The sequence below is a fragment of the Podospora pseudopauciseta genome, chromosome 4 (genome assembly GCF_035222475.1).
Source record: "Podospora pseudopauciseta strain CBS 411.78 chromosome 4, whole genome shotgun sequence".
Taxonomy (NCBI): Eukaryota; Fungi; Ascomycota; class Sordariomycetes; order Sordariales; family Podosporaceae; genus Podospora; species Podospora pseudopauciseta.
The window spans coordinates 997,211-1,021,578 of record NC_085894.1 but is presented as its reverse complement, the minus strand read 5'-3'; the positions used below and the strand labels follow the sequence as shown (position 1 = coordinate 1,021,578).

The following is a 24,368-nucleotide window of genomic DNA, read 5'->3' as shown; positions in this document are numbered from 1 at the left end:
ATGCGATCGAGGCTGCCTCTCGGGCTTCGCTCCTTGCCAGCTGTGCTAGATACTGGATAACATTGTTAGCGGAATGAGCGCGTAGGTACCTGAAGCCTGGTATTTTGGACCAAGTGTCAAGTTGATCCGGCCGATTGTCCGGCCACTTACGAGATCTGACGTGGTCCTAAGCTCTTCAGCTTTGACGCGGGATTCGGCCGAGTGGTAGTTGCGGTCGAGTGCGACCTGAGCAATATAGCCAGTGTTTCATTACTATTGTTTTGGGGTGCCTATGTATTTGGTGTATCGCCCTTTTTAGCTTCAAGCCCTACGAAGTCTGCAGGCTCAGTATCAAGTGGCGGCGGCATAGAATGCTTCTTGCCTGCAAGGACGTAATATTGACCTTGATATCAGGAGCCTCGTGAGACGTGACCAGGTGGCTACAGATCACATTCGACTGCCATGATGGCGTTTCTGGGGCCAACATGGTGTCAGACGTTGAAATTTTAATTTGAAGCTCTGGTCACAAGGCTGACTGGTTGAGGCAGCCCGCTCCAGCTCCGCCCCGCAGAGTTGGGTGTCACGTTCTTGAACACGCCTCCGGCAATACCGGCTAATCAGAAGGAAAAGAGAGATAACCAATCAGGTAACAGGAATAGACCCGCTCAGGACGAGGAGAATGATCCTGAGGAGGATCACTGGCGTATGGCCATGATCCAATGATCCGGCGTACGGATTATTACCGGAGGATAATAATCTACGATCCCTAGGTCTATATATACGGACAAATTAGATAAGTATTAGATAGTAAATTCTGAAAAAGAAAAGTCTACATGATGTAACCATAGCATCCTCTATTCACTTTACAGTTTGGAGCAGGTCAAGCTTCAAGACATGACCCACCCTCGATTCAGCTCATGGCCCCGCTGGAAAGTAAATCTTCGAGGAGCAACGCTTGAGAGTGTTGATATTGATAAGGTATCTTGTTGAAAGGCGTGGCCAACTTGATTAAAAGCCACACACCAGTTACTCTAAGGGTTTTGTTGGTTATCGTCTTTTACCATGGCCACCCCTTGGCTTTCTTTGGTTTTATACAGTAAGTACGTTATTTGCATCGGAAGTTTCATCTGCCTCTTTTGAATCACCGATTGCTTGCCCCACACACCGTGAGTGAACTTGAAATCTTTTAGCAGTATGTGTAAAGGCTATGCCAAGACCTCTTGCGCTTGTGGGATGGGCTGATGGCAGAGCCACAAGAACGAGCTGATAACGTCTCATACCTTCCTACCCAAAAAGACTGGGGGTAATTTCAAAGAGCACACACTTACTCTACGGTCATGACTCAGAGTACCGCAGTTGCTAATAGCGACTATTTTATGAACCGAAACAGAGTCGGAACTGCATGTCTGCAGTGTTTCTAAGCGAATGAGTCGGGCATATATTTGCACGAAGAAAACATACATGTTGAAGAGATGTTGTGAATGTTTGAAGTAGGAATAACCCATTCTTAGTTTAATATGTCTATGGCCAACTTCCTAGCGAGTTATACCCCAGACTACAGACAGAATAAACAAAATCCTTCATACTCCTCACTATCCCTAAACCCTAAAAACAACCCTCTTCCAAGCAAGAACTCCCAAATGGGGGTAGCCTTCCGTGATCTCAGCCAGATCTTGGGCAGGTATCTTTTCCAAGTCGTCACGATAATCAGGGTCATCCTGGTCGATCATATTGGGCATGACAATCAAGTCATCCTCATCGCCATGACAGACATACCGCGATGTCTCCATTCGTTTGAACTCGTCCTTGAAATCGAAAGCATTTGCATGGCGGGAATCATCGAGTGGCCTACCGTCGTGGTACTCCTAGATGCCAGGGCGGACAGCAACTTGACGTTCTCCACCTGCCGCCATCCCCTACATGTTGTTTTTTGAAACCACTACTCATACTTCGGACCGTCAGCCCGGCGGCGAACTTCAACAAAACCACCTCACTTGGCGTTACAGTTCCGACGGTTGGGAGGGACTGGGATGCCGTGACTGGGTCTGCTGATATGCCGGTCGATCATCCAAAAGTTAGGAAAGTGCTGCTTGGCCACTGTTAGGCTGTACATGACGTCGAAATCGTAGAAGCCGTGGTACTCCTTGGGACCCCAGTCGAAGTCCTCGTTGGGTTGAACCCATTGGGGATTGAACTCGATGGCGATGTGCGTGGCAGAGAATGGCACGGCATGTGCCCACTTCGGTTCCGGCACCAAGAAACTTCTCGGCATCGGTATCGCTTTGAGCAATACATCGCCAATGACGACAATCAAGTCTTTGAACTTATCAATCGAGACCCGGCGGGTGCTCGGGCTGCCCAAGGGGTCAAGAGGAATCTCGATCTCCCGTGTTTCGCCCGCAACTCTGCCTATTGGCAACCTCCCTAGGCGGCCGAGCCGTGCTATCTCACGGCAAGCATCGGCGCAGCTTTCCTCGACTGTGTTCTCAAAGATGTAGGCAGAGAAGTTCCTGGTTGCTGTGGTCGACAAGGCATAGGCAAAATAGGTTGCTGTTTCTTGGGGGGTGACTATCTCGTTGGCGGCGGCTGGTGTGGCATTTGGCTTCAGAACCTGTATCTTGTCGACAAGATGGATGTAGCTCAGCTCTGTATAAATGATAGAGGTGGTGGTTCAGTAGGGCGAAAATATGCGCGCCCGGCTCTGGCTTCCTCAAAGCATAGCCCCAGATCTGATTCCTGAGTTCCTGAGGGAGATACGGGAAGTGGTCAAAGCGTTGCATTTTGGGAATAGACTATGGTAGAGAGAAACTCAGGATTACCAAAGAAGTTATGTTAGGAATGCTTTTCGTTGTTCTGCGTTTATAAGAACCTACTCTTGCCAAGATATTGAAATGAAAGATGTGATAGCTCTCATAAGATGTCTAAAAACGAGAAGGAGAGCGCGGATGTGTAGTTGGCTGGAGGTTCACAAAATCACAAGCTCTTGTGAGGTCTGGTATAGGGACAAAGGGGAACAAATCCATCGTTGGAAAGGAAAGAGAATCTATGGGTTGACAAGTCGACCCATTCACTTCAAGATGTGGGAAGATTCGATGATAACAGCCAGGCTGTGAGGCTCCTGAAATGACCCACATGCTGAGTTAATTGGCGAGGATATCGCAAAGAGTAGCAAGAGATCATCCCAAATTTACTACCATATGTCATTTAAGATGGACTTGGTATGGGTGTAATGAGTGTGCCGTGAATTGCTTCTAGGGCTCGACCAGCCTCTGCTGCAGCCAAGTCCTCAACAAGACTTCTTCAGGCTCTGAGATGGTTCAGGGAGGTGACCCCTTTATACCAGAATGAACATTGGTCTGACTGTCATCAAACGCTTCCTTGTAGTCATGGCCAAAACAATGTGCCAATGCCGATTTGCAAAGGAGACTTCTCAGGAAAACATATTGGGATACCTTGACGAAACCTGATGCCCGCAGTAAAACCATTTGGATCACGAAAGCAAGGTAACTATTCTGATATTGGTTACATCAGATACCTAGGGTAGGCACCAACAGCGCCACATCGCCCAAATCTCACCACCGCCTAGCATCCGCCAAAACATCCACACTTGCCTTCTCACTCAACAAAAACGTGCTCAGCACCGGGAACGCCCCTGGCGTCTTGGGAAACGCACTCCCATCAACCACCCTCAACCCATCCACGCCCCTAACCCTAAACTTGCTATCCAACACCGCCAACCGATCCCTATCCCCACCAATAGCACAGGTACTAGTAGCATGATGCCCAAAACTCTGATCCCTCGCCCACTCCTTATCCCCAGCAAAACAACCCGTCCCCCCGTGACAAGGCGGCTCAGTAGTCGTCATCGGCCCCGTCGGCCCCTCCACATTCCCATAAACCCTCCTCCCCCAAGCAGCCGCCTCAGCCAACGCTCCCAAATCTTGATCAGCCCCCGTCTGGAACATCTCAAAGTTAATCAAGGGAGTATCCTGCGGATTCGCACTCCTCAACCTAACAGTCCCCGCCTGGGAAATAGGATTGATCTTTACAACCGAAAAGCCAAACACCCCCAACGGATCAGGAGGGATAGCCACAACCGCATCATTGGGCCAATACCCCCTGAACGCAAAATTAGCCAGACTAAACACGAGAATGTCAAGCTCCCCATCACCGGAGTAGTTCGTCTTGAGCATAAAAGCGTTTGTGTTAGCCGCCGGGCGGGCATAGGGGCCAAGACCCTGATACCAGAGGTCAATGCATGGATCTGGGACGCCAGGGGGGCCGAAGCCGAAGAAGCAGTCTGGCTCGCCTGGGATGGGGATCGTGAAGAAAGGTTGGTTGTCTTTTGCGATGCCGACGACGGGGTATTCCGGGTTGTCTTGGAGGCGGGAGCCAACGCCGGGGAGGTCAACTAGGACGGAGATATTGAGCGAGCGGAGGTGTTCTTTTGGGCCGATTCCTGAGAGTTGGAGGAGTTGCGGGGTGTTGAAGACGCCGCCGGAGAGAATGACTTCTTTGCGGGCTCTGACGGTGCGTTTGGTGCCTGTGTTGGAAGGGTTGTGGCGGGCGTCGGCCGAGTAGAGGGATTGTCCTTCGAGGTACTCGACTCCGATGGCACGGGGCTTCTTGTTTCGGGGTCTGTCGAAGAGGACTTTGGTTACGAGGCTGTTTGTTTTGAGGGTCAGGGGGTAGCGAGGAGATCCACTGGGTTTTTTGGCAGCCAGAGTGTCAAGGACGATGGTGCGGGCACTGAAACGACCCCAGGTTTGGTTGGCGTGGAAAGGAAGGCCGAAAAGACCTTGGGTTGTGTCTCGAGATGGAGAGGGGTTGTTGAGATCGCGAGTCACATCGGTGAGCGCGTTGTTGGGGTTGCCGCCGATGGATGCAATCATAGACCTGAAGACGGAGAGAATGCCGGGACTGCGAGAGTAGACCTCGCCATCATTTCCGTTGATGTCGAGATAGCCATTGAATCCATGGCCCAGGGTTCCGGGTGGGAGATAATGGTTCCTCTCAACACGCGTGAAGATCTTGCGAATGTTGTCACCGCTGTGGAATTGTCAGTTCTCGACAAAGCCGCATATCTTGTGAGGGGATCACCAACCTCCAGCTGCGGTCACCCGTTTTCCTCCAAATTTCATCCCAGGTGCTCTTGCTGGGCAACACTGTAACGCCGGCGTTGATGACCGACGACCCACCGAGAGTCGCGCCGCGGGGGTAGAAAACACCCAAAGGCGTGGCATCAGCTGGAGCAGAGCTTCCATTGCCAACGAACAAGGTCCCGTCAGCACGTCTCCATGTCAGGTGGTTGTTCTTTAGCTGCTGCGTGTCGTCGCCATACTGCCTCACGTAAAATCCCCAGCGATTGGCATTGGACGTACTGCCGACATTGATGAGCTGTGTTCCAATATCGGCGCTCTGGTCATCGCCTGCCTCCAGGAGCAAGACAGAGTATCCGTCTTTGGCGAGGTTGGAAGCAAGTGGAGATCCGCCGGGTCCACTGCCTACAATCACATAGTCGTAGACATCTTGATTGTTGTTGTTGCCGCCACCTGGAATAGCAAGTGCGGGGGTGGCGCACAGGGCCAGAATGGCCGTCAAGCAATGCGTAAATTTGGCTGCCATTGTTGCGACTGAAGAGAAGAAAGAAACCGATTGTAAATGTCTGGCAAAGCTCTACCTCCTCTTATACCACTGCAGTCATCTTCACCTTACCAAGGAACTAAGCCATACTTAGGTTGATATTCTGCTCTCCAAGCCATGGTGCAATAGTGCTGATTTGGGAATCCGAACCAGCGCAACAGCAAGTCTGGAACCGTCATCAGTCATCACACCTTTACGTGGCATGCCAGGGGTGTACCAGCATTAGTCGAGGAAAGCCTTACCTGAACAGTCAGGAACTGCGTGATTGTGGTGGACAATATTCTGCGCCTCGTGGTAGTATTTGCTGCAATGCAACGCTAGCTTACGCCATGCAGCTCTGAACCAAGCTGATGGGCAGGCTCTTCAGTGGTTGGCTCTGGGAAGCAGGGTTCCGAATGTGCCGAGTCGATGATCACGTTATGCCAACGCTTGTCTTTTCCGTCTACTTACGACATGTGTCTTTTCAGCTGGACATGTCATGAATCGAGATGCACCTAGAGACACCTGCCGGGAGTAGGCCCTTTTACAGAAACCGAGTAGGCCTTCACAAATCTGAGTTAAAAGGGCTTTGAAGATGGTTAATAGGCGTTTGCAGATAGCCACCAGGCGTTGAAGGTCAGGTAATAAAGTTGTCTCGTATCTAAAAGGTCTCTCTAAGGAGTTGAAACAATACCTATCTAGAGCAATCTCGGGAGACATGCCTTCCAGTCTCAACCACCTTACACAGGGCAGCTAAGGAGGCGCCTGGGTGTCTCTTTGTTTAGCATGAGCCACTCGGGGGTTATATTTTCCTCTCGTTCAACGATAGCGAAGCAACTACCCTGCAACTTGCCTCAGTACTGCCACAGGCTACCAAAACCAGAAAATACATTTACCACCTGCGTACCCCCTCTACTCACCTTCCAAAGGTTCTGGACCCCGGGACACCATTGAAGTGCTCAATAAAACCGTGGAAATGAATGTATGATGTACAGAAAGGGCAGGAGATCTATGGACTTCTTGTATATATGATCTTCAGCGAACCCACTCTCATCCCCCATACTTAACTCCAGAAAGCATCCAGTACGAGACACCATAACTGACCCATGGCTCGGCATGTCCTGGTCGCTGATGTAGGACATCGCAGTAACTGCATAGTAATCGAAGCCGCTGTACCCTTCAATTCCACCGGTGAAATAAACCCGGTTCTCTGTTGTCCTTGACTTGGGTAACTGACCGTCTGCATCTTTGGCTGGTTGTGTTCAAGCCATTCATCCTCGTCTTCGGTCTCCCTGAAACGATACGTGCCGAGCCTTCCCTTCCCCCAGATCCCACAATCAAAACAGCACTTTTGTAGCGGGAGACAATGACGAACCAGCAACCTTTCCACACTACCACCGCTCGGTGCGCAGCGCAGCGTTGATCTCCGGAATAAAGTATGAGGCCAGTTTGGTGGTGATTAGCGTGACGATGACTTGGTTTCCAAACTTGGTAGCGAATTGACAGTCGGGTAGATCTGTGATCAGGTAGGTGTGTGTTTGTATCTCTTGACATCCTTTCGTGCGCTGATCATCTGGCATTGCCCTGCTTTGAAGAAAAGTAGAGTGATTATTTCGAGTCCTCCAAGACCCTACGTAGTGGTATTAGCTAAGTAATAATAAAGCTAATGGTAAGACGACGTGACGGGTGACAAAATGACACAGGCCACACTTTTAGATACGCATTCTGACTAGGTAGCCATGCAAGCATACATGGTTCTTGGACTCATGAAGGGATCTGCTATGCTTGGTTGGACGCCTATTACATCATCTAGCCTTCAACTACCTGCCTACCTGCCTTAGGTATATCAAATAAGGTCCCTGGCTAAGTGTCTTCTTGGCTGAGATCTGTCCACTCCGGGGTCTCGTCCTCCGCGGAATCCATCCATGAAATACAGCGGTTTTCGTCAATTCCAGGACATCAGCTAAGGGAAGGATAAAATATCTTCACAACCCGTCTACCCTCGTCACTGGCCTTCCACAACTTCTACCCTCCATGGCACCATTTAAGTGTGGCGCCAGCTGGGTTAAAATGATGACGACGAGCAGCTCGTCCCCGTAGGTTACTGTAAAGCGGGACTCAGGTTGGTGACCAGACTCCAGGCGCGACGGTTGGTACGCATAAACTGCAAGAGAGATGCGATATCGAGATAGTGTATAGCCTCATAGGTCAGCTCAAGTGGAAATTTCTCCAATGCTCCGAGGTTGGCATTCGGGGGGTTGACAGGAAACGTGTCGCTGCTTTCGGGAGGTGCGAATGGATGTGGATGTGATGTTGTTCGCTTCATGCCCCTGCTCATCAAGCTCCGGGTTATGCCAAGAAACAACACGGAGAATGGCACTCTTGTCCAAGTCGTCCATGGGATATGGTTTGCTGCGGCGCGATTCGGGAAAAGGCTCATGATCTGAGTCGGCGTCGTCGTCGGTCATGGCTGCTCCCCAAGTTGGGTGTTTGCAGTCGATTGAGAAGTATTTTGTCGGTGGGTGGGTAGGTAGGTGAGAAAGGCTGTTGGTCAAAAGAAAAATTGCAACGGGCAAAAGGCTGCATTTATAGGTACTGACTTGAGTTTGTCATCTGTACCCAAACCTTAACGAGCCTGTTGGTAACCTTTGAGAACTTTCGTGACGCCTATCAATGTAAGGTGAACTACGTACGTACCTTATCTTTGGAGACTTACGACCTAGGCAGGGATCGTCCAAAGCTTACAAGCCTAGAAAATGTTATGTCCATGAGTCCCGTACTCAAGATTGACCATATCAGTATTTTCAATCTTGGATGTCAGGCCCAGCCTTGCTACTCGAAATGGAAGGCATATCCCATGAGTTCAATGCACTTGAGAGTTGGGTACATACGTGACCAAATGGAGAAGCTGAGAGCCTATCTCCCTCAACGACCAACAAGTGGAAACGACTGAAACTCATCATCTCCCTAGACATGAAACGAAATCTCTTGGTGGACAGCTAACCTTGGAAGTGCTGCAACAGCCTTCTCTGCCCAGCATCGCATCTTGCCATTTTTCCCAGAATATTTGGCAAGAACCAGATGGCAAAATGTCTCTCTGCTCTCATCGTCCCTGAGAAGCAAAAAAGTCCTTCATCTGAGTCCCAACACATGATACAGCTCCAGGAAAAGCAGTCAAAAATGGGCGATCCTCAAACGAAGCAGGCCCCCGTCTCCACCTTCCCTAGCTTCTCTATGCTTATTTTCCCATCCTTCCACCGTATAATCCCTCAGCTATTATTTCTTCCACCCCGTCAGTTCAACCCAATGCCCCCCGGCCCTCGATACTCACACCACTGCCCATCATCGTCTCTTCAACCACCATCCTTTTTTCAACCACCATCCTTTCTTCCACCACCAATCTACATCAGCAACCCCAAAATGACCACTCTCCACAACCACCCCATCCTTTCCCTCTACCCCCCAATCGACCCAGTATGGGGTGACATAGCCCAACTCATCAAACCCCCTCCCACCGTCCTTCCAACCCTCTCTTCGACTCCCGATCTCACACCCTTTAATTTCCTCAACACCCAACACGACACCACTGCCCTCACCCACGCTCCTTCCTCCGACAACACTCAAATCGACAAGCAGCTCAAAGAATCCTGGAACAAAGGCCGCGAGTACGGGCTGCAGGAAGGAGCGTTGAAAGCCGCCAAGAACAAGGCAGCGGTCTTGACAGGGATGCAACTTTTCTTTGGGGTGGTGGTGGATAGTGCTCCTGTTGTTGAGGAAGAAGGTGATAAGGGGGGGGTTGAGACGGAAAGATCAAGCGGGATGGAGATGGTGATTTGGACGCCCGATACCAGCAACAAGGACACTGATGATGAAGAGGGGACAGAAGAGGGTGATTTACTTGATTTTGAGGAGATGGGCAGTAACAATGTTGAAGGGGGTCTGGGTATGGCTGAGACTACCGACAGTCTCAGTGATGAGCAAGTGCCCGTCACCATGGAGCAGTCTAACTCTCTCAATGCTACGACCGCCCCAATCGACGCCCTCTACGAATGGTTCGGCATACCCTCACTGTTCAATACCCAGCCTGTGGCACCCAACTTCCACAGCACCCGTACCATCCCACCCTACCCGTTTGATGGTGATGCCGAGCAGCCAGACGTCCTCCTCCTCGGCCCTCTCAGCGAGCCTACCTTTGAGGAGTGGAAAGGTGACCACGGCCGCGGCTATATAATGGGCAAGGCCATGGGAGTCTTCTCTACCACTCTCATTCACAAGAATCCTGACGAGACTTACGTCAGAGTCGAGTTTCACTCCCGCCGTACAAGAGATGATGCGCTGAGGGTGTTTGGTGGTGTTGTGGATGAGAAAGAGGGTCCGTTGTTTCAGAAGGGCGGGTATCCTTGGTAAGTGCATCAACACGACATCGCAAGGACCACCCATGATACTGACCAATGTGTAGCGGTGGAACCATCATGTTTGCCTGGAAGTGGAGGGGGGTGGATACAGACTGAACACCTCTCTATGGATTCCATGGCTCGATGTCGCTCTCCAGAGCTCTCACTGCTTAAACCGTTGGAAGTGGGCTGTAAAAATATCTATCTGAATATGTTACCCACAATGCGGCCATGAGGTACATACGGGTATCTGGTAGCTGGCCTAGCAAGATTTCATTTTTCTGCCATCTGGACTCAAGACCAATAACATGGTAATATTACGTCAAAGCCCAAGTGCTCGCACCCATCTTGAACCATTCTTGATCAGATATCCATCTCATTCCGCATCCTCCCACTGATCAATTAAATCCCCCATCCCCACACCCTGCACCAACCTCTCCATATTCACCCTCACACTCAACCTCACATACGGCGTCATCTCCTTATCCTTATTCACAAACCCACCCCCAGGCGCCGTGATATCCGAAGCTGCCCCCTTGCCATAGTGATGACTGAACAGCGGAGGCTGCACAGTAACGCAAACCGGTCGGTTCCCGGTCTCTCGAGGATAAAGTCCATCACACCAGTCCCCCAGCATCAAATCCCACCCTGCCGTCAACGTCTTCAACCCGAACTGGTATAGCAACTTCCGAGCACCTTGTTGACTGACAGCGTATGCTTGGGTGCACGTTGTCTTGTCCGAGGCATGCACGACTCTCGTGTGGGGTGCGTACTCTTTGGCAAGCGAGTCTTGGAGGGCAAAGGGATGCGCCTTCAGATGCTTGGCATCAGGCACGGTGACATCGCTGGGGATGGTAACTCGCAACAACGGGACTCTGTTCATTGTTGGCGTTTTGCTTTTGTGGGCGACAATAGTAGAGGCAGATGGAAATTCCGTGCCGCAATGACCCAACCACAGGACATCCCAGCTGTCCCCGTACGGTGTAAGGCGCGAGCGAAGATTTATCGGTATCTGAGAGACCGAGAGTTCGGAACGGCCCTCGGTGTCTGCAAGCGTCGATCTCGTTCTCGGGGCTGGTTGAGTGAAGGCTCTCGCAGCCTGAGCAAAAACTTGCATCTGTTCTTTGAGCCGGATGTCCCAGTCTGCGTCGTCTTCGAGGATAAGGGCGCTGGTTAAGTTATCTTGCACAACGCTGTCATCATATATCAGAATGAACATTTCCATCCAAGGGAAGTAATATAGGCCCACCGCTGCAACGCATTCATATGCGCCCTCCAGGACCCCTTATTTCCCTTTGAGATCTTCTTGTCCCAGCTGTCACCTGGTAGAACCCTCTCAGGCACGTCCTTGCCGTCAATACCGTCGATCCATTTGACGTCAAGCCTCGTCAAAGCAGCGGCCAAAGTCATGGCATCGCGTCTGTCTGATCTCTCTGGGAGGTTGATGACGAATATCTCCTGGAACTGTTCAGAATATCAGCCAGCTGCCCTGGGGGCAAGAGTGTCAGGTGGCAGTGCAATACTTACACCAAGTGTGGAATTCAGAACGTCGGAGAAGGCCTTGCCCTGTACTCGCGGGTAGTGAATGCCGCCATCAGACTGCAGACCCTGCGGCCCAAAGAACCAAAACACCACCAGGACAACAACAACTATGAGAGCCAGGTACCGGTGACCAAAGAGCACAGGCATGGTGGATCCATCGAAGCTGGGCTGTTGGGCGGAAATGTTGAAGTGTGAAGTTCTTGAGCCAAGATATGACGTTGGGATATAGTTTGACCAGCGGGCGGAAGCGACGACGTGGAGATTGGCGAAGGTGGGTAAATGCGGATAAAATCGCCGGTTTTCTTGATGGCGGGAAGGTGCCAAGCTACCGATCAGATCTCAAAGAGCCGCCTCCTCTTGATGATTGTCGTAATGCATTCCGAGTCCGTTCTATATCAAGAACAACGTCCTCGTCGGGATATGCTCAAAATAATCAGCCGCCGATCTTGTGTCCCACCAGCCCTCTCCATGTCCCTTCTCCATATTGACATAGCCCACCCTCATAAAAGTGCCCTGCTCTGTCGGCACAGGCAAGATGAGTAGACCTGCTGCATAATAAGCGCCATATCCTACGTTGCCGACACCAGCATAGACAAGCAGAACAAATAGCGCATCGAATGTTGAGGGGGCGACATCAAAAGTGGCCACCCCAATCTGCTCCCCACCATAACCAAAGATATTCGGTCCAACAATGAAGTTCTTCCCCAGACTAATTCTCGTCGCGTGACGCACAGGAAGAATACGCCCTCGTAGCTCCAGCTTTGCTCCCACTACATCGCCGTAGTTTCCCAGTGCACCACTCGCACGGAAAGACAGGTCGACAAACTCACAAGAGTAATCCGAAAACCCAAAGGTGGAATCGCGAGCGGCCCAAAAGCTGACCTTGCCACTGTAGCGCGCCCAAGACCAGGACGGCAGTGTACTCGAGGCCGGGGGATTCGTTGCCGTTTTCCCTCCGTACCAGAGAAGTCCCGCCAGAATGTCCTCTCGCCAGAGTCCAGCAATGTAAAACAAGTCAACAGACTTGGCCCATTCCTTGGCAATGCCAGCTATGGCAGGCAGCTTGTCGGTATGAAAAGAGAGCTGGCGCCCGCTGTACTCCTCAACTAAATTGTACCACTGTCTCATCCTCGCTGCGAGCTCATGCTTTGCTTCGGTCCAGTCTGGTGGTATTCTGTTGAAGTTGGGGTATACGGACTGGTATGGCGCAAATATGTCCATCCTTTCCTTCCACATCGCAGGTTGCACAGCGTCTTGTTGGATGTAATGGTATTTCCCATCTTGGCGGATCGAGGTATGTCTGCACTCCCAGTACAGCTGCTGAGCTCCGTAGTAAAGTATGCGAGGCGACAGGAGCTTTTCCTGCAGTACCCAACCACGGCTGTCAAGGGGTGTCTGTGTCAGACGTTCAATTTCGAATGTGGGATCCCGAACGTAGATGCTGCCCACCAACTGATCGTCCGGACTTCGGTACTCGAGTCGACATGCTGGGACATCACGGTGTCTTGTGATGAAACAGCCATCCCGGGCATTTCTGGCTGCTCTTGCGGCTATTGTCAGCACGCTGTGTTTGTAAATCTCTCCCATCATGGCTGATTCCTTCTCCCAGTCCTCTTTGGAGTCTTGGAGAATGCACAACGAGTCAATCCACAGATATCGAATTCCTAGCCTCCGCGAAATACGGGCTGCATCTCTGAAGGTCGGAGGCAGGTTGGAAATGGCTTTCGTATGTTCCTCAATATTGTCACTCGTCGTTGTGATTGGCACATGGCCACCCCAACAATGGCTCAATGCGCTATATTGACCCTGTCGACCAGCAGTATGTAGCAGGTAAGGCACCCGAGAACCATCAAATGGTCCGAGGTCAAGAACTCGAGTAGGGAGACGTGGAATCTCATCTCGTCGACCACACCCGGAGTGATTGCTCAGACATTTTTGAAGACATTGAGTGGCAAACGCAAAGTCATCGTTTGAACTGCCGTCTGTCATCGGCAACGGTCGACCAGTGACACCGCCGTGGTTCGCAGCAGGGTCATCTTGGCAGACAGTCAGTCAAATTCTCAGTTGATTGAGACACTACACTTTCATACCTGCATATGCGAAAATGTCAAGCACCCCAGACAAAGCGAACTGATGGTCGGGGTGCATGCTCGGATCAGCGGGCCCATCATCACCATCCTCATCGTCAGTATCCGCATCAGGAATCTCCCCAGATGTGATGATCTGGATGCGATCCAAATATCCTGTTGGGGTAACGCCCGGCCAAACGACAAGAGAGATCTCTCTGCCGGGATATTTCTCGGACACGTGAGCTAGAACGTCACTTCCTCGGTCCCCCTCTCGCGAATTGCTTTGCCCCAGGGCGTGCCAGATAAAGCGACAAAGCACACATCCATGGTCCATGGATTGTTTCAGGGCGAGGTAGGTAGGCTGGTGACGCTGCATCTTGCGGTCATCCGACACGCCCATTTGATCCAGTGATATTTCTCGACATATCCCGCAAAGAGGCCGGGAGCTGGAATGATTCGACTGTCTCATTGTTGATCGTGAGTATGAGCTTTCAGCGTTCATGTGGCTCGTTGCTATCGCCATTTGACAACCTCGAAGCTAAGGTACGCACAAATCGGCTGCCTCCAATCCCAGCCAATAAGAGGTTCCTCGATTCTGGCTGACAATTAGCTGAGGCTGAGCCCAACATTTCCATACGTGATAGAAGCGGGGGAAACGCTCCGTAAAATTCGTCCAGACCCCATTTTCCGGCCCATTCCCCCAACCAGGTTGACCTCTCAGATCCACTCGAGGTCGCGCCGGGCAAACAAACATGCGTCTCCTCAATACCCGAACCCTCGCCTTCAAGCAGTTCTTTGGCCGCCGGCCGCCCTACGCCATCTTGTCGCACACTTGGGACGGAGAAGAAGTCTCACATCAAGATGTCCGGGACCAGATACCTTCGCTGCAGTCGAAACAAGGATACCGAAAATTACAGGAGTCCTGCAGGATAGCAGCCGAACAGCGGCTCGACTGGGCATGGGTCGACACTTGCTGCATCGACAAGATGAACAATGCCGAACTGACAGAAAGCATCAACTCCATGTTCCGCTGGTATCAACAGGCCGCCGCCTGCTTCGTGTACCTTTCCGATCTTCCCGCCACCGGAGAGCTAAAGACCAATCTTCCAAACTGTCGATGGTTCCGTCGTGGTTGGACCCTACAGGAGCTGCTCGCCCCAGAGAAAGTGCAGTTCTACGACAAGGACTGGAACCTGCGAGGCGCCAAAGACGGTCTTATCGTCAAGCTCGAATCCATCACCGGCATCCCAGCCGACATCCTCACAGGCCATGCCTCCATCCGCCAAATATCCATCGCAGACCGCATGTCCTGGGCCGCAAACCGGCAGACCACCCGCCCCGAAGATGTCGCGTACTGTCTGCTCGGGATCTTCGACGTCAACCTCCCTATGATCTACGGCGAGGGCGAAAATGCCTTTCGACGCCTCCAAGAGGAAATTATCCGCAAAAGCAACGACATGACCATCTTTGCTTGGCAGAAAAGTAACAAACATGTCACTTCTTCTCTAGGTTCAACAACACCGCACAGGTCCGGATCCCCCTTACTCGCCACCTCCCCAGACGACTTCACCCGCCACAACAAAAACGAAACCATCTCCATCCTCAGCGTCCGCAACGCCGCCATGAGCGCCTCCATCAACCCAGAGTACATCGTCACCAACAAAGGCCTGCGCATCACCTCCTCCCTCCTCCGTCTAACACAAGAAGACATCGGCAAACCAGACCAAGGCCTGCATTATTTCCTCGGTCTAGGGGAGATAAAACCCCGATCCAGCCCGCCCGGCCAACGAGGAAGAATGATGGGAATCACCCTCAACAAAAACGGCCCCGACTTCTTCGTCCGCAGAAACTGCCCCTTACGAGTGCTATCCGAGCCAGAAGGTTCTGTTCTGCTGACAACCTGCAGAAGAAGCTTTTATATCCAGCTGGACGATACCGCTACCCAACCACTGAATATAACCTCACCGGTGGATGCAATCGCCTTTCCACTCCAACATCTCACCACCACCACAGACCCCCGGGCCCCAGAGAAAATCACGGTCTGGCCGGGAAGAGCTCGGCCAGAGAGCCACTGGGACGAAACCCGGCGTTTGTTCTTCCGTTCCAACAAACGGTTGCTAGTACTGGCGATATCAGCCTTTGCCATCTTCCAAGATGGTACAAGGGTGGAGTTGCTGATGTTGGTTGACCAGCGCGCCAAGAGGCCCGCTGTGCAGCTTTTTTTGCAGGAGAAGGAAGCGGAGTTGTATGAGTGGTTTCTTGGACGGACGGAGGCGAGCGATATTCATTATTGGGAGCAGCTGCCTGGGGAGTTGTGGAGGAAGGCGTCGCCTTGGCCGGGGAGTCAGGTTGAGGTTGTTGTGGGTGGGGGAAGGAGGTATGTGATGTCGGCGTGGATACAGGAGACTGATGATCCAGAGGCGGCGGCGTTGCATCAGGTTGTGTTTAGAGCTGAAAGGGCAGACGGTGTGACGGACGAAATCCGGGCGAAGTTGTAGATATCATGGATGATGCAGGTGTGTGTATAACTTGTTTCCAGTTGCTTGGCTGCTGCGCCACGACATTTGGTGCCATAGTCAGCTGCCTGGTCGGAGTTTGAGCCTCACCCACCCTGCTATGAGTCCCTCTTAAGGCCTTCGTTTCTCTTGGCTTCTTTCAACCTGCCTGCAACCTGTCAGTGCAGCGCAACGATGTTTCAGACAACCTTGGAAGCGACTCAGAGGCAATGGATTGGGACCACTTCTTTCTTTCTTCTCACGCACAACCTCCACATCAACCGTCGAGTACAATTGCCCCTCTCCTTGTTCCTTACCGCTTATCTGTGGTTTCTCCCAGTGCTCGCCACCGAAAAACCACCCCTATATGCACTGTCAATCCTCGTCGTCGCGTACGGACATGCATACTGGAGATACGGCATCAATCCCTTTGCCCAGATTGACAGTGCCGTCTCGCTGGCCGGCCGTATTGCTCGGGTGGCGTTCGTTACTATTAGCCACTGTTGGAGTGATTCGCTGGTTGGAAGGCTTTGGATCTTCTTTCACGATCTCGAAATCAAAGCGTATTGGACCTTTATCTTGGTACCCCTCGCTTACAAGCTGCGTCTCCAGCGGGTTTTCGAGTGGTTTCAGGTCGAGGTGTGCTTCTTGTGGAGGCTGGGGGCGGGGGGCGTTGAGTGGGATAGTTCCGGAGCATATCATTAACGTCTACTGGAGGTACAACAAGGCTCATCATCAGCGAAGAGCCCACGCTTATCGACCAAGTCAACCCAAATTGCCGCTATACACTTATACTCCCTTATCTCCAGAGAAGACCACCATCCGACTTTTATTGGTTCATCTTGGCCACCGCCACAAGGCTATGTCATGCAATTTGTTCGAAGGTGAGCTCAAATCGGCCCCACCTTTTGAGGCGATCTCATACAGATGGGCCCAAGCCGAGAGAGATGACGGCGAGCACATAATCGTCAGTGACTGCACATTGCGCGTCGCGCCCAATGTCTTTGAGCTTCTTGGAGACCTCCGATTTACTCTCCTCCCGCGATTGATCTGGATAGACTCAATCTGCATTGACCAGCTCTCGGAAAACGAAAAGTCGTACCAGGTGTACTTGATAGGAGATATTGACTCATCCGCATCCCTGGTCACCATCTGGCTTGGCTCACCTTCGAGAGAGATGAGCTGGACAACGCTGAACCGGGTCATTCGCTGGTTGCCGAAGCGGATCACGGAAGTTGATTCTTTCGACAGGATACTAAAGAGTGTCTTCGCCACCCTTGCCTTCCGCCTGATTGACCAGCTTCGCATCAACACTTCGTTTACAAGGGACAATCTCAAGGCATATTGGGAGGCGGGCAAGTATCGCTTCACTGCCTGCTGACTTCCGCTTATGCATCTCCTCGAGCATGAGTGGTTCGAGCGCATCTGGGTGGTCCAGGAAGCTGTTCTCGCTTCCGAGGCTCGTGTCATGTATGGACGGATGTGTTGCAACTGGGACGACTTCTATCGAGCGCTTGCGATTGTTGAATCAAATGTTCGTCTCCGGATAGCATTGGAGTGGACGCAGAGTACAGATTGCTGGAAGAACAAAATGACTCTGCGGAATTTTCCATGTTGGCACTGTATGTTGCATGCAGCACTGGAGAGTAAGACGCGTTGTGGGAAAGGGACTGCCGCAATTCAAAGATGTCATGTCGACGGCCCATCTACTCAGAGCAAGTGATCCGCGGGACAAGGTTTTTGGAGTCCATGGGCTCGCCGTCAAAGGCGAAGGCAGTCGTTTCACGCAACCCAACTACTCCAAGAACACCAATGAGGTGTATTTGGATGCTGCACTGCGAATGATTGAAGAGTGTGGTCTTTTCGAGCTGTTGTCACATGCAGGGACAGGGTGCATCGATGTCGATGCATTACAATGTCCTCAATCGTGGGTACCGGACTGGAGCCTTGCTCGTCATGCTGAACCCCTTGGGTGCATCTCTGGTCAACCCCCTTACCGCGCGGGTGGGACTCCCAACGTTCTGGATCTCCCCTCGTTTGCTAACGGTCCTTTGGTTCTTCGAGGAGTGGAACTGGACCTCGTCGAGTCAGGCTCTTGATAGGTACCGAAAGAGTGCGGAGCCCACCTCAATAGAGGATGTCTTCATCAGATTGCTGATTGGCGATCGCACTGAGACAGAATGGCCTGCCCCAGATTCAGTTCGCGGCCTTTACGACCGGTGGCTGCTAACCATGAGGCTGTACGAGAAGATGTATCGACTGGTGGAAACCAATCGAGGGAACCACCAGCTGAGGACGACTATATTGAAGGCATGATGGCGAGACGCAGATATAGTGAACTCATATCCAGAGCTTGGCGGGGAAGGAAGGTCGCGGTAACACGGAATGGCTATGTGTGTCTCATCCTTGAGACATGCAAAACCCGGTGATGCTGTGTGGCTGATCGATGGGGCCCCAACGCCGTATGTTCTTCGTTCGTGGGAGACGGTGGACGGCGGTTGGGAGTTTGTTAGAGATTGCTATGTTCATGGTGTCATGAATGGAAGCGCCGTTGTAGCTAGCGGCCCCAGGAAGATAGTCAAGCTTGTTTAGGGAACAAACCTTTGCTCAGTAGCTTACTAGCACCATCGATAGCCCCAGCCACAACTGTTGCTGTCATAGCAGGAGAGACGAGCAAATATGGCGTGATATTCAAGAGCACCTTCCTCGTTTGATATTCATCAAAGAACCTTCCTCTTCTCAATCTTTATTTGAATCTTGGTAAGAGCCCAAGGCTGTTGCCCCTCCCCTCCCTTTCAGCCACAAACCCCGCTGACCATGTATTTATGCGCCGGTCAATTTGGGGATTTACCTTGAAGGAAGTCGCAAATTTTAAGCCAACATTACTCTCGAAACCCGGAGAGTTTTCTCCGCACGCAACATGTCGTGACGTCGACGATTTGGTTGAAGATATGGATGCCAAGACAACTCCTGTCCATATGACGGCAGCATTGTTACCGTCGCCGAACTCATGTCTTCTCCCCACAAATCCACTGTCCGGTATCTCTCACGACCCAAGGTACCCTATTTACATCCATCGACAGATCATCCACCATGGTTGCAGAGAACATGACGGCCAGGCTGGCCGAGATGGCCCTCGGACACGGTGACCAAAACCGTGCGGCTCACACCGATATCTCTAACCCTGACCGCGACGGCGGCCGGTACACGGACGACAGCAGCGCGAAGATGAAAGCCCTCGCTTGGATGGGCAAGAACGACGTACGAGTCATCGAGACGTCCAAGCCCAAGATCGTCGACGACCACGATGTCATCCTCAAGGTCACTGGTTCCACCGTCTGCGGCAGCGACGTACACCTGATGCATGGAGTGGTGGTGCAGGTCGAAAAGGGCGATATTCTGGGACACGAGTTCTGCGGCGTTGTCGAGTCGGTGGGACCGTCGATCACCAAGCTCGCTGTTGGTGATCGGGTGGTGAACAGCTTTTGCATCTCTTGCGGCGAGTGTAGTTACTGCAAGGACAAGCTCCCTACTGCATGCGAAAAGACGAATGCCTCAACTCTTCACGCCAAGCTTTATGGCGGGCGCATGGGCGGCATCTTTGGTTACTCACACTTGACGGGGGGGTATGCGGGCGGACAGGCCGAGTACGTCAGGATCCCGCTGGCTGAGAACAACCTCCTCAAGATCCCTGACAACGTTCCGGATGAAAAGGCACTGTATCTCTCTGATGTGCTGCCCACTTCGTACCACAGCGTGGTCTACACCGGCGTCAACGAGGGAGACACAGTCGCCATCTGGGGCCTCGGTCCCATCGGCTTCATGGCGTGCTTTTGGGCAAAGAAGAAGGGTGCGACACGTGTTATTGGTATCGACAGCAACTGGCGGACCGAGTACGCAAAGTCCAAGATCCCGGGGCTAGAGACCATCAACTATGCAACATTGGAGTCTGGACAGACAGTGCCGACAAAGATACACGAAATGGTGCCTGGGGGTGTTGATGTCAGCATTGATGCGAGCGGAGGAGAGTACGCCAAAGGATGGGCGCACAAGCTGGAGATGGCGATTGGGGCGGAGCAGGATACAAGCGAGATGATCAATGAATGTCTGTACGCGACCAAGAAGTTTGGGAGAGTCGGCATCATTGGTGATTACGTCGGGTTCACTAACCATTTCAACGTCGGTGCGCTAATGGAGCTTGGTATTTACTTGATCGGGTGTGGACAGGCTCCGGTGCAGAGATGTAAGTTTGCTCATATCTTTAGTGACCGCTTCAGTGGCTAACATTGCTTTAGATTGGGAGGAGCTTCTCGAGATGGTTGAAAAAGGAGAGATCGATCCCTCCATCATGTTGACGCATCGGTTCAAGATTGATGATATAGCAAAGGCATATAAGTTGCAGGAGAAGAGTCTGGTGAAATGTTTTGTCGAGACGAGGTTCTCTGCCCCGCGTGCTGAAGGGACTCCGGAGCTCACGAGTTTGTAGTCTTCCCACTCCATCATGGACCTAGGTACCTTACAGGCCTGTATTGGGGCTAGCAATGGCGGCTCTTGCAAGCAAGAGAGTTGTATCGTGTTATTATTTGAATTCTCATGCACAGCCTTGTCTCATCGTGTCATCGCCATATTTGGAGTCTTCACCGAGCCGGGGGTTCATGACATCGACGGTGTAACCAGGTTAAAACATCATGGAACTGCAGGCCCCCCGACAAATTTTCCTTCTCAATTCAACACTCAACTCTTCGAGACGTAACGTCGTATCGTGTCTGGGAAGAAATCAGAATCGATTTTGGCATCCTCCCAACGTATGTCTTGGCAACAGTTCAGCCTCTGTTCTCACAACAGCAAGCCACGTCAGCTGTTGGGTTTAAGCCACCACGCATGTCGTCGTAGCTTTGCAGTGTCAAGTAGGCAGAGATACAACGCAGAATGCATGGGTATAAGGGTCCTCGTATTCTCGAAGGGTTACCGGGGAAAGTCGGTGAAGGATCAGGCGCCCGGCGGGCATCGACTTAAAGAGTCCGAAGAATGCCTTGCAGTTTCGAAAAGGCACATTGATGGCGTGCTTTGACAAAGGTTAGTCCTGGATTGGGTCTCAATGTTCAATCTCAGCACTGCAACCTTCTAAAGACCCAATCTCAGCTTGTGCTATTCCGCCCATTTCCTCCAAGAGCCAGAGATGCCGTTCATGGTAAATAGGTAGGTGACAGGAAGACACAACCTTCGTCTGCCCGCCTTTGAACCGCTGGATCGGCATTTTACTTCCCCTTAAAAGCCTTGCCCCGATCCGCGGATTGAGGTCACATTCTCGGCTTTAAAGCCACCTTACATGCTACCGAGCATGATATCGCAGGGAAATGCAAAGTCCCGGGACTTTGTTGTTGTCTGATTCATGCGGATCTTTACCCACCTGGCCGGCCCATATCCGACTGGATCAGGTCGGATTGGGGCACTGTGTAGGATCCGACTTCCCCCAATGAAGTGGCTCCAATTAGTCAAAGTGCAACCTGGAATACCACATTACAAACCTGGGCGAAGGAGGCTATGCTCGGGTTCGCATGATGTCGAGCCGCTTGCGCGTCCATATGCGCGGTCCGATGGAACTTGCCGTGCTACCCAAGATCCTGGTGCATGTCTGTAGAACGATCAATATAAGACGGAGCTTGTCGTGGCCAATGTTCAGATGAGAGGCAGGTAGGACAGGTTGACGGTTTTGTACTATCATTGTCATTCATCATGAGACTTGCAGCCTTTCTTTCTTTGGCGGTGGCCGCTGCGGCTGTCAATGTGTCCAACAGCGACCCCTTTGAGCAATGGCATGGGCCTAAGGCAGGCGATGGTGCGTAATTCTCACAGCGGGAGATCTGTGATGCCTGATTGCATCAGCTAACATTTTCATAGTCCGTGGGCCATGCCCATTCCTAAACACCTTTGCCAACCACGGCTTCCTCCCTCGTACCGGCAAATACATCACCCTCGATGACCTCACCAACGGCCTCTTCAACGCTGTCAACTTCGACGCCAACATCTCCGCTTTCCTCTTTGACTTTGCCATCAGCACGAACCCGGAGCCGAACTCTAGCTGGTTCTCTCTTGACCACTTGACCCGCCACAACGTGCTGGAGCATGATGCCAGTCTCTCGTATGTCACACCCCCATAAACTCCAATGGATTGCTCTGATATATGTCTTCACAGTCGCGTCGACGCCTTCCACGGCCACGCCGACATTTTCAACCAGGAAGCCTTTGACGAAACCCGCTCCCACTGGGGCGACATCGTGAATGTCGAGAGCGGTGCCGCTGCCATCGTCGCTCGCATGAAGACATGCAAATCAACCAATCCTCAATACTCCCTCTCCCAACTTGGCGAGGCTTTCATCCTCGGCGAGACAGCCGCGTTCATCTCCATCCTCGGAGACGCTGAGGCCCTCACTGTCGAGAAGACGCGTGTGGAATACCTTTTCCGTACGTTTAGCATCGTTCTATCACATCACACTCATTGAAGTTCCGGTTTCTGACTTGGTAAATATAGAAAACGAGCGTCTCCCGACCGAACTTGGCTGGAAGAGACCCGAGGCTCAGTTCACGACCGATATTCTGGTGCGGAACCTGCAGGCGGTGGCTGTCGAGTATCAGAAGAGGCTGAACTCGACTGTCTTGAGGAAGAGGGGGGTGGATTATGCTGAGCGGTTGATGAATGGTAGGGCGAGGGTGCTCTAGACAAGACGTCTGGTTTGTGCACAGATGAAAAGGATTGCAATATCTAGCTAAAGAACCAGGCTGCAACACCTGTAGAAGCCTTTGGCCACATTGCACATGTCTCCCGTCCAATGTTGGGGCTCTTACACACGTTACCCCTTCGCCTGGTGTTCTCAGCTGCTCCGGCCCGTCTGGGCTTCTAACATGGCGCCTGTCAGGAGCAAACTGCCCGCGCCGGGATGAGTGTCCCGAGCGACAGGGACGCTCGATAGGAAGGAAGTGACTGCCATTTTCAGAAGGGAAAGATGTCGCCAGCCCGGAACCGGGGCTCCGCTGATGAAGAAGCGGAGGTGAATAGGCGACTTCCAATTAAAAATGTGGTGATATCAATGAAGATGGGTGGTGACGTCATGAGCACTTCACTTGTCGTACCTTCACTCTCCACCACCACATGAACGCGTCATTGGACTAGATGTAAATGATTCAGAGGGAAGGAGCCGAGAATTGGTTGCCGATATTTAAGGACCTGTCCCAAAGCTGACGAACAGCCATTTCAAATCTCGCAGTCCTCATTGATCAATTTCTCGACTTGCTTTACCACTTCGACAAGCCACAACAACACTTAAACAACCACAACCACAACCACAACCACAACCACAACCACAACCACAACCACAATCACAACCACAACCACAATCACAACCACAACCACAATCACAATAACCATGATGCGTCTACGCCCTCTCGTATCAGCCCCTATCATGGGCGCCTGGAGGCAACAAACCCTCCCATGTGCGGCTCGTCAGTTCTCAGCCTCCGTCAAGCCCGGCACATCCATCTGCGAAGTCATCACCAAAGACCACCGAGAGCTCGAGCAGTACTACAACGAAGTCATCAACTCCAATGACCCCGATCACCAACAGCGCTTTGGCAACCAGTTCACTTGGGAGCTGGCGCGCCACTCGGTCGCCGAAGAGCTGATTGTCTATCCCGCTTTTGAGTCTCATATGGGCGACAAGGGCCACGCCATGGCCGAGGATGACCGCAAGCAACATCACAGAGTGAGCATCTCCATTTAGCGCTTCCGATACAGCACAGTCATACTAACAAAATTCAACAGGTAAAAGAGCTCCTCAAGGAATTCCAGAACATGAAGGCCGAGTCGGCAGACTACGTCCCCAAGCTGAAGGAGCTTTGGTCGGTCTTGTCGCAGCACATCAAGGAGGAGGAGGAGAATGACCTGCCGGCGCTCGAGGCGGCGTTGCAGTCGGCCAAGGGCGAGTCGGAGGGCATGGCGAAGAAGTTTGGTCTCACCAAGGCGTTCGTTCCATCAAGAAGCCACCCAAGTGCGGGGGAGAACCCTTACTTCGAGTCGGCCATGGGAATGTTGGCTGCGCCTATTGACCACATTGCGGATATCTTTAGGAAGTTTCCTGGGAACACCAAGTCCCCCAACCCATCTACCAAGTAGATGGAGACATGAGATAGGAAAATGGGAGTTTTTTTACATACTTTAATGCATAATTTGGACTTCTGTTTCGAGTGCGGTATGCCTGCCTACGTGCACG

General features: G+C 52.0%; 9 protein-coding genes across 9 annotated transcripts; 6 read left to right on the top strand and 3 right to left on the bottom strand.

Annotated features, from left to right (window-relative positions):
* Positions 1-3,410: 3,410 nt before the first annotated feature.
* QC763_000440 (uncharacterized protein) lies at positions 3,411-5,831 on the bottom strand. Its single transcript, XM_062905099.1, has 2 exons — positions 5,084-5,831; positions 3,411-5,028 (listed from the first exon to the last, which is right to left on the bottom strand). Exons 1-2 carry the CDS (start codon positions 5,602-5,604, stop codon positions 3,552-3,554), a joined length of 1,998 nt encoding a protein of 665 aa, XP_062765477.1. The 5' UTR covers positions 5,605-5,831; the 3' UTR covers positions 3,411-3,551.
* A 2,742-nt stretch (positions 5,832-8,573) lies between these two features.
* On the top strand, positions 8,574-10,294 carry QC763_000430 (uncharacterized protein). Its single transcript, XM_062905097.1, has 2 exons — positions 8,574-10,005; positions 10,061-10,294. The coding sequence occupies exons 1-2, from the start codon at positions 8,683-8,685 to the stop codon at positions 10,202-10,204; spliced, it is 1,467 nt and encodes a 488-aa protein (XP_062765476.1). The 5' UTR covers positions 8,574-8,682; the 3' UTR covers positions 10,205-10,294.
* QC763_000420 (uncharacterized protein) lies at positions 10,165-11,684 on the bottom strand (the record flags this gene model as incomplete). Its single annotated transcript, XM_062905095.1, has 3 exons — positions 10,165-11,188; positions 11,245-11,459; positions 11,523-11,684. 3 exons carry the CDS (start codon positions 11,682-11,684, stop codon positions 10,372-10,374), a joined length of 1,194 nt encoding a protein of 397 aa, XP_062765475.1. The 3' UTR covers positions 10,165-10,371.
* A 243-nt stretch (positions 11,685-11,927) lies between these two features.
* QC763_000410 (uncharacterized protein) lies at positions 11,928-18,186 on the bottom strand (the record flags this gene model as incomplete). Its single annotated transcript, XM_062905094.1, has 2 exons — positions 13,628-18,186; positions 11,928-13,573 (listed from the first exon to the last, which is right to left on the bottom strand). The coding sequence occupies exons 1-2, from the start codon at positions 14,127-14,129 to the stop codon at positions 11,928-11,930; spliced, it is 2,148 nt and encodes a 715-aa protein (XP_062765472.1). The 5' UTR covers positions 14,130-18,186.
* Positions 14,359-16,104, top strand: QC763_0063180 (uncharacterized protein; the record flags this gene model as incomplete). The annotated part of the gene is made up of 1 exon (XM_062905886.1): positions 14,359-16,104. The coding sequence occupies one exon, from the start codon at positions 14,359-14,361 to the stop codon at positions 16,102-16,104; it is 1,746 nt and encodes a 581-aa protein (XP_062765474.1).
* Positions 16,297-17,482, top strand: QC763_0063170 (uncharacterized protein; the record flags this gene model as incomplete). Its single annotated transcript, XM_062905885.1, has 2 exons — positions 16,297-16,786; positions 16,986-17,482. The coding sequence occupies 2 exons, from the start codon at positions 16,297-16,299 to the stop codon at positions 17,480-17,482; spliced, it is 987 nt and encodes a 328-aa protein (XP_062765473.1).
* Positions 18,187-18,929: 743 nt separating the features above from the next.
* Positions 18,930-20,673, top strand: QC763_000390 (uncharacterized protein). Its single transcript, XM_062905088.1, has 2 exons — positions 18,930-20,344; positions 20,397-20,673. The coding sequence occupies exons 1-2, from the start codon at positions 19,195-19,197 to the stop codon at positions 20,585-20,587; spliced, it is 1,341 nt and encodes a 446-aa protein (XP_062765471.1). The 5' UTR covers positions 18,930-19,194; the 3' UTR covers positions 20,588-20,673.
* Positions 20,674-21,333: 660 nt separating this feature from the next.
* On the top strand, positions 21,334-23,123 carry QC763_000370 (uncharacterized protein). Its single transcript, XM_062905086.1, has 4 exons — positions 21,334-21,940; positions 22,003-22,243; positions 22,298-22,566; positions 22,634-23,123. Exons 1-4 carry the CDS (start codon positions 21,838-21,840, stop codon positions 22,819-22,821), a joined length of 801 nt encoding a protein of 266 aa, XP_062765470.1. The 5' UTR covers positions 21,334-21,837; the 3' UTR covers positions 22,822-23,123.
* Positions 23,124-23,525: 402 nt separating this feature from the next.
* On the top strand, positions 23,526-24,271 carry QC763_000360 (uncharacterized protein; the record flags this gene model as incomplete). The annotated part of the gene is made up of 2 exons (XM_062905084.1): positions 23,526-23,861; positions 23,921-24,271. 2 exons carry the CDS (start codon positions 23,526-23,528, stop codon positions 24,269-24,271), a joined length of 687 nt encoding a protein of 228 aa, XP_062765469.1.
* Positions 24,272-24,368: the final 97 nt, after the last annotated feature.